The sequence below is a fragment of the Scyliorhinus canicula genome, chromosome 25 (genome assembly GCF_902713615.1).
Source record: "Scyliorhinus canicula chromosome 25, sScyCan1.1, whole genome shotgun sequence".
NCBI classification, from domain to species: Eukaryota; Metazoa; Chordata; class Chondrichthyes; order Carcharhiniformes; family Scyliorhinidae; genus Scyliorhinus; species Scyliorhinus canicula.
The window spans coordinates 15,882,764-15,891,768 of NC_052170.1; the positions used below are offsets into that span (position 1 = coordinate 15,882,764).

Here is a 9,005-nt window from a genome sequence, read left to right on the forward strand (position 1 = left end):
CAGCCAACTGCAGTTGCCTTACCAAATCTTCAATGCGGGGAGAGGATGCGGCCCACAGAGGCATTCAGCCTCATTTTAGGGAGCTACGGAATCAGTTACCAAGAATTCAGAACAAAGAGGTTGTAGATTCAAGAGACAACGGGGGGTTTTATTTGGAGAACGAAGGAGATGAAGATAGAATAATAAGGTGATCAGATCTACATGAATACGCATGCGAACACATGAATTAGGAGCAGGAGGAGGCCATTCAGCCCCTCGAGCCCGCTCTGCTATTTAATAAGATCGTGGTTGATCTGATTATAACCTCAACCCCGTATTTCTGGTCGCCCCCCCCCAATAACCTTCCACCCCCTTGCTTACTAAATTTATCTCCCTCTGCCTGAAAAATATTCAAAGACTCTGGGCGGGATTCCACTCCAGCCCACTCCCATTGGCCGACGGTGGAATCGTCTGGTCCCCTCGCTGTCAGGTGGGGGCTCACCGTCAGGGGGAATGGAAGATCCCGCTGGCGGGAACGGCAGGAAAATCCCGCCCTCTGCTTCCATCACCTTTTGAGGAAGAGAGTTCCAGTGACTCACCACCCTCTGAGAGAAAACATTCCTCCTCATCTTTGTTTTCAAATGAAAATGACTTATTGTCATGAGTAGGCTTCAAATAAAGTTACTGTGAAAGGCCCCGAGTCGCCACATTCCGGCGCCTGTTTGGGGAGGCTGGTACGGGAATTGAACCCACACTGCTAGCCTTGTTCTGCTTCACAAGCCAGCTGTTTAGCCCACTGTGCTAAACCAGCCCCCCTTGTTTTGAAACAGTGACCGATCCCCTAGTTCTAGATTCACCCACGAGAGGAAACACCCTCCCCACCTGGTGAAGAAAATGAGAGCACCTCATGTGAAAATTCATCCTCTCTAATCTCATGCATATCGATATTGTTCTCACTTTCATTTAACATCAATTAATACTGAATCATTGCATTTTCTTACTTTGGGATTCTGTTTGAGTTGATAAGATAAATGCTGAATTAGGAATACAATGGAAGCTCCCATTTATGTTTTGGCAAACAGTATCTGGACCGCAGGGGTCTTGGAGGCACTCATCAATATCTGCAATAGAGAAAAGAAATGGCGGTACTACACATGGCTGGATTCTGTGGCATTTATTGGCTTACCCCATAACGGGGCAGCGCGGAGGCACAGCGGTCAGCACTGCTGCCTCACAGCGCCACAGACTGGGTTCGATTCAGGCATTGGGTGGCTGTCTGAGTAGAGTTTGTACGTTGTCCCCGTGTCTGTGTGGGTTTCCTCCCACAGTCCAAACATATGCAGGACAGGTGTATTGGCCAGGCTGAAATGCCCCTTTGTTTGGGGGTGTGGGCCTAGGTAGGATTGTCTTTCGGAGGGTCGGTGCAGACTCGAGAGGCGGAATGGCCTCTTTCTGTACTGTAGGGATTCTGTGATTCTAACCCTTGCACCGACCACGGAGGAGATGGAAGCAGTCAAGCTCTGTAATGGGTGCCACACCTACTTGGTACCCAGAACTGATTATAGACTTTCACAACACAAACATGTGTCCAGGATATCTCTATCGAGTTTGAATTGAACTAGTAACGAGCAAGAAAGACGGCAGATCTTAAAAAAAATGTTCTGATGGTACTTTGAACCATTGTCAATTATGTAAAATAGGTGATATCGAATTATTCCCCTTTGTTCATCTCGGAATGTACAGTATAGACAGGCCATTCAGCCCAACTGGTCCCTGCTGGTGTTCATGTCCACATGAGCACACCCACCCCACTAGCACATCTCACTGCATCAACATATACTCCTACTCTTCACATCCTCGCCGACTTATTCATCTTCTCCCCAAATACATTGGTGAAATTTCTTCCAGATGTGGTGCTCTTTTGTAGGCAGTGATTCAACGAGTTGTCGCTTTGATGTGACAGCGCCAGTCTCCATGGTATGAATCTCAGATGGACTTCAAAATGTGATGCTGAAGAAGCTGGCCAAATGTATGAGAGGTGCGAGCCGGTCAGAAGACAATTGATGTGAACAGAAAATATCGGAGACAGGTTTCTTTCGAGAGAGGAGCAGAGCTCACGTCCCAGGTCATTCATCTCTGTTTGTGAGAGTTCAGCCTTGGGCTCTGCTCCTCAGGGAGGATATGCAGGACTCGGAAGGATGTACCTCAGATTGACCCAAATAACCTCTCTCAGTTCTCTTCCCACACCTAGCGAGGTATGGGGCAGACAAAGCACGCACTTCAGTCAGCTTCCAGAGCTGAGATTTTCCTGGGGCAGGTCACTGGTCTGAAGACGGACACTTTGACCAGGGATTCCCCCATCCCACCTCACCATTGTCCGCCAGTCGGATATTGCGGACCCTTTGAGCAGAATCGTACCTGAGCTAAAAATGAACAAATCTGCAGACAGATTGCAAAGACTAGGCTTGCGTTCTCTGACTGTCGCAGATAAAATGATGACTTAATTGAGTTTAAGATGATAATAGAGTAGACAAACAATTTCCTCTGTGCGATGTAATGCTTGTAAAATAAATGGTCATATTTTGTATTGTTATGCAGCATTGTCATTCAAACCTGGGTTAAGATGCATGCAGACAGTATGACTGCTAAAGTGGTGATTAAGGCATTGTAAAAGTGAGGTCATTATTGATTTACAGGTGAAATGTTCTGCTCAAAGATATTGATGTCAATGGCCATTTGCGTCGTTCACTAGCAATGCCACCGGGGAACCCGCAGCCGGGGCGGGGGGAGGGGTCGCGTTCGGGAGGACCAGAAGACCCAGCCACCAGGAAAGGCTGGAAAATCCCTGCCTCTAGCTTGATGTGCACCATTCTGCATCAAGGATTGATCAGGAGACTCTCCCACTCTTACCGCTTGCCATGGGCATGTTGGAAGGATTTGCAGGTTGATAGTCATCCTGTTTGACACATCTTCCGTGGCCACCAAGTCCTGGGGTGGGTTTCGAACCCAGAGAGTCTGGCCTAGGTAGGGACATTGCCCATTACATCGCATGTTCCTCACCAGCAGAATCGTACCTGAGCTAAAAATGAACAAATCTGCAGACAGATTGCAAAGACTAGGCTTGCGTTCTCTGACTGTCGCAGATAAAATGATGACTTAATTGAGTTTAAGACGATAATAGAGTGGACAAACAATTTCCTCTGTGCGATGTAATGCTTGTAAAATAAATGGTCATATTTTGTATTGTTATGCAGCATTGTCATTCAAACCTGGGTTAAGATGCATGCAGACAGTATGACTGCTAAAGTGGTGATTAAGGCATTGTAAAAGTGAGGTCATTATTGATTTACAGGTGAAATGTTCTGCTCAAAGATCTTGAGAATCATTTACTTGTTTACAGATAGCTAGCTAATGGAATATTGTTTTAGGTTTGAAGGACCCCTGAGGTGTAGATAATTTATGAGCGATATTGTGTTTGGCCCTGGCTAAGCAAGGCTAGGGGCATCTTGTAAGGGAGACAAAAGAATGCCTTATGCTCTTTGTACAGATAATGCAGCTAATTTCATAGAATTTATAGTGCAGAAGGAGGCCATTTGGCCAATCGAGTCTGCACCGGCCATTGGAAAGGGCACCCTACCCAAGCCCACACATCCTCCCTATCCCCATAACCCAACCCAACCTTTTGTTTTTTAAATGTGAAGCAAATACAACAGGTATGAGCTAATGGGATGACCCAGGTCTGTCTGAAGGGTGAGTAGGTCCTAGACCTCTTATCTGAAAAGAGGAGTTTCAGTTAGGTCCTGAAAGGTTCTCTGTTCAAAGATTCTGCACAGAGAAAAGCAAGTAAAAGCCTGGTTGTTAACTTTATTCATGAATGGTATTTAATATATAATCGGTTTGTTTAACTGGAATATAGTGGCAAATTTAGGAAGTGAGTTCGGTTTCTTCTTTTTCTCAAGAACTGTTGTAACTGTTAACTGTAAAGCCATTTCTTTGTTGCTAATGTGGTTAATTCTGCAATTACATTGAAGTTTGTTTGAACATTGTAAGGGCCCTTCCTGTTGATTTCCTTCTTTTATTTCCCCTTTCTTTATTTTTGATGTTATCATTTCGATCCATGGATGTTTAATGGACAAATATCTTTAAATCGAGCAGGGTAAGTGAGAAATTCAAAAGTTACACAACAGCTCTGATTGCTTTCAGACAGCAGAACCCAGATTTTTCAGCACCCAAGAGATCGATGGGACTTGGTTCGATTTGGTAGCTGGTGGTCACTGGATTGGCCAAAAGGCCGTGTTCTGCCTGGTGACAGGCGATGGTTTGGTCATGCCTAAATGGGCTGATTTTCAGAGAGCCAGGGGAAGTTCAGCTGGAGACCTGGACACTCAGAGAAAAGGACCTGCTCTCTCTCGTTTCTCCAGTTGTATTTCTGAAATTGCAGTTACAGACTGGATACAGAAATCTCAAACTGAAACCTTGAAAGAAGGTGGGCTAGAAACAACCATCTGAAACAAAGACTCTGGGCGGGATTCTCCAACCCCGTGCTGGGTCGGAGAATCGCCGGCGGGCTGTGCGAATCGCACCACGCTGCTCCGATGCCAGGACGCGATTCCATCGGCGCCATTGGGGTCGGTGTGGTCGGGGCGGCGCAGGTCCCCCGCGATTCTCCGGCCCGGATGGGCCGAGCGGGCGTAAAAAAAAACGTGTCCTGACGCCACCGTTCTAACCTGCGCTGAGCCGGCCGGACCTCGGCGTTAAAGGGTCCGCGGGGGGGGGGGGGGGGGGGGCGTCTTTCGATGTGACCCACCGATCGGCGCGCCATCCTCGCTGTCTCCCGGCCTCCTTTCTTCCGCACCGGTGTGGACAAGGGAGACACCACGCAGGCGTTGAAATCGCGCTAGTGGGACTGCGCATACGCGGGTTCGCGCCGGCCCCACTGTGCATGCGCACATCCCCCGGCGCCCATTCCACCGCTCCAGCGCCCTGCTGGCCCCCTGTTGGAGCCAGAATTGCTGATCCTGGGGCTGTGTTGACGCCTTCGAGAAACGTGACGGTGTTTCCGACGGCATCAACACTTAGCCTCAGGATCAGAGAATCCCGCCCTCTATCTTTTTACTTTACTTATTATTTTACAACCCTTTTCTTCCCTTTGTGTTTGTCTGTCTTGTGTGTGCGAGGGGGGGAGCGAGTTTAAGCTGCGGGGTTAGGAATTAAATAATTGTTAACCTGTTGTATTTGCTGCATATTTAATTATAGTTCTTGTTAGCAATAAACTTAATTGTGTTTAAATTTACAAACCTGGTGACAATAGTTATCAGGCAGCTAAAGGCCAAAGACTTTGGGTGTTTTTCTAAGAATTATTTATGAATTTCAATTGTGTTGTGTTGTCAAGTAGGACTGGAATTGACCTTGCGCTAGCCCTGGGGATGGTCCTAACAACATAAAATGTATCAATGGGTCAGTGTTGTCACTCCTGTGGTGGAGTAACATTTCCTCAATGTCTTACAAATTGAAAATTGTTGGGTTCTTATCTGGGATCCTAACAGGAGCAGCTTCAGCATCAAGGGGCAGAATCTTAAATTTCAAGCTAGGCTGTTCAGGAGAGGGGTCAGGAAACACTTCTTCACACAAAGGATGTTGGAAATCTGGACCCCCTCCCCCAAAGAGCTGGTAAAGGTTCGATTGAAAAATTCAGAACTGAGATTGATAATGTTCTAGGAATTGGAACTGAGGGCTACGGAAGCAGTGTGGTTAGTAAGAGGCGAGATACTCATCAGTCAGGATTTGATTGAAAGCGCTACAGTGAATGTTAAAAAGAAAGCTCCGGTGTGAGGAAACAGTAGGTTTCTTAGGTTCAGTTCCCGGATATCACTGCAGGAGTTCCTCAGGTCAGTGTCCGAGACCCAACCATCTACCCTACCAACTGGCCTGGCTTGAGACAATTCACACCTCTTTAACCTGGGGTTACCTCTATCTCTGCATTTGTAAAGACTTAATTACCTTCAAATGTTCACATTCAAAGCATTGTCTGGCACCTTTGACTTTGTCTATATAAATGTTTCTGGAACATACCTCTTCATTCACCTGAGGAAGGAGCAGTGCTCCGAAAGCTAGTGATTTGAAACAAACCTGTTGGACTTTAACCTGGTGTTGTAAGACTTCTCACTGTGCTCACCCCAGTCCAACGCCGGCATCTCCACATCATCTTCAGCAGCTTCATCAATGACCTTCTCTCCATCACAAGGTCAGAAGTGGGGATTGTCGCTGATGACTGCACGATGTTCAATGTCTTTGTGACTCCTCAGCCTCTGAAGCAGTCCATGTCCAAATGCAGCAATACCTGGACATTATACTGACTTGGGCTGACAAGTGGCAAGTAACTTTTGCACCACAGATGTGCCAGGCAATGACCATCTCAAACTAGAGAGGAACTAACCATCGCCCCTTGACATCCAGTGGCATTACCATTGGTGAATCCCCCACTATCAACAACCTGTGGGTTACCATTGACCAGAGACTGAACTGGACTAGCCATATAAATACTGTGGCTACAGGAGCAGGTCAGAAGTGGAATGCTGTGGTGAGTAATTCACATCCTGACTCACCAAAGGGACAAGCCAGGAATGTGATGGAATACTCTCCACTTGCCTGGATGAGTTCAGCTCCAACAACACTTAAGAAGCTCAACACCATCCAGGACAAAGCACTTGATTGGCACCCCTTCCACAAACATTCACTCCCTCCTCCACCATTGAACAGTGGCAGCCGTGTGCAGCATTTACAAGATGCACTGCAGGAACTCACCAAGACTCCTTAGACAGCACCTCACAAACTCCCGACCGCTACCATCCAGAAGGACAAAGGCAGCAGATACGTGGGAATCCCACCACCTGAAAGTTCCCCTCCAAGCCATTCACCATCCCGACTTGGAAATATATCACCGCTCATTTAGTGTCGCTGGGTCAAATTCCTGGAACTCCCTCCTCACCTCACAGTGGGTGTACCTACACCACATGGCCTGCAGCGGTTCAAGATGGTGGCTCACCACCACCTTCTCAAGGGAGATTTCGAATGGGCAATAAATGTGGACCTAGCCCTTGAATGAATAAAAAAAATAACATTCTCCAGAACCTGTGTAAGGGACGTGAAGAAAACAGGACGAGGATTTCACTGCCACCCTTACCTTTACATCCAGCCCCAAAACCAGTGAAGTTAGTCTCGCCTGACTCCCGAGCAAATCCCCTGTGGCACAGGCAATAGAATCCTCCGGCTGTATTGTGACAGCTTGCATTCGTGCCACACACTGTTCTAATGTTGCGACACTCATCATAATCTGCAACAGAATAGAGGGACACATCAACAATCTGTTTTGCCATAGGGGTTGACTGAAAGACATCAGCACTGCGAAATGGAATGACAGACTTTGCTTCTGGTTATCGTTTGCCAGATGACAGCCCTGCAAACTTGATCCATGCCTTCCAGGCATGACGGTTTGGTAAGGTGCTGTATTTAGCAATATTAAAGAGTAGAAGTTATGTTACAATTGGATAAAACTCTGCTGTGGCAGCATGGTAGCATTGTGGATAGCACAATGGCTTCACAGCTCCAGGGTCCCAGGTTCGATTCCGGCTTGGGTCACTGTCTGTGCGGAGTCTGCACATCCTCCCCGTGTCTGCGTGGGTTTCCTCCGGGTGCTCCAGTTTCCTCCCACAGCCCAAAGATGTGAAGGTTAGGTGGATTGGCCGTGCTAAATTGCCCTTAGTGTTGGGTGGGGTTACTGGGTTATTGGGATAGGGGGAGGTGTTGACCTTGGGTAGGGTGCTCTTTCCAAGAGCCGGTGCAGACTCGATGGGCCGAATGGCCTCCTTCTGCACTGTAAATTCTATGATCTCATTCAATAGTGGGAACTACACCTCAAGAATATCCATTGACTTTGAAAGGAGCTCAATGCAGAGCCACCAGAATGAGATGGCGACTAAAAGCACTGACGGATTAGGTCAGGTTGCATTTTGAATGCTTTGAGTGTCGAAGATTAAGAGGAGACCTAATCAAGATGTTTAGGATGATTAGGTGGTGAGGGAGGTACGACTTTTTCAGGTGATGGAAGCAAGAGGGCCATATCCTTAAAATGAGACTGGGTCACTCCGTGGTGATATCAGGAAGCCTTCCTTCATGAAAAGGGTGGCGGAAATCTGGAACTATCACCCCCAAAATGCTGCTGTTGCTTCTGGGGAGTCAACTGAAGATTTTAAAGCAGAGATCGGTAGATCTTTGCAGTAGAAGGGATATGAAACCAAGGTGGGGGGATAGAGTTAAGATTTAATTGTATAAATCTATAATCCAACTGAATGTTGGAATAGGCCTGACTTGGGGAATGGCCCCCTCCTGTTATCAGTAGTGGATAGGTTCTTGGTAAGCGAAAGGATGATAGGCTATCGCGGGTAAGCAGGATTCAGATTTGATCCGTGATCTTATTAAGTGGCGGAGCAGGCTCGAGGGGCTGAATGGCCTACTCCTGCTCCTTCTTTGTATGTTCATCCCTCTGCTGTCCCGGAAGTGGAGAGGGGAGATATGCAGGGTGGGGGACTTGTTGGAAAGGCTGCGGAAATGGGGGCGCCGAGTGGGGAGCTAGAAGGTGAGAGTGGGAACGAGATCAGAAAGAAGCATCAGTGAGGGAAGCACATCACCCACCTTTCTACCTGAGGCCTGAGTAGGACTACATGCCGGGCTTCCTCCCCATCCATGACCTCCTTCAACTGCCTTCAAAATGGCGGCCAGTTGGGAAACGGCCTTTGAGTGGCCAATTTGGCTTCAATTGCAGCCTAGGCCTCACCCGCCCCCTATTACATATCTAAATGGTTGGGGTCACATGGGTGGGGAGAGTGTGGTCTCTATCTCATGAATCTTGCAGTCCCTCCTACCGTGAAGCCCAGGATAGGAGCCCATAGTATTCTTTGCTTTGTGTATGCCCCAGCGGGGTATAACATTTGAACACAGTTAACGCATGATAACCTAAAGCTCGTACA

General features: G+C 47.6%; 1 protein-coding gene across 2 annotated transcripts in view; it reads right to left on the reverse strand.

Annotated features, from left to right (window-relative positions):
• The window catches only part of LOC119957242 (adhesion G protein-coupled receptor E1-like), a 68,245-nt gene that overhangs the window by 46,183 nt on the left and 13,057 nt on the right, over positions 1–9,005 (reverse strand). The window contains exons 5-6 of one of the 2 annotated variants that reach the window (XM_038785086.1): positions 7,163–7,312; positions 981–1,100 (exon numbers count right to left, since the gene is read on the reverse strand). In XM_038785086.1, coding sequence (XP_038641014.1) covers positions 981–1,100; positions 7,163–7,312 — 270 coding nt within the window. The remainder of the gene's footprint in view (positions 1–980; positions 1,101–7,162; positions 7,313–9,005) is intronic. The other variant, XM_038785087.1, reaches the window with a different exon arrangement.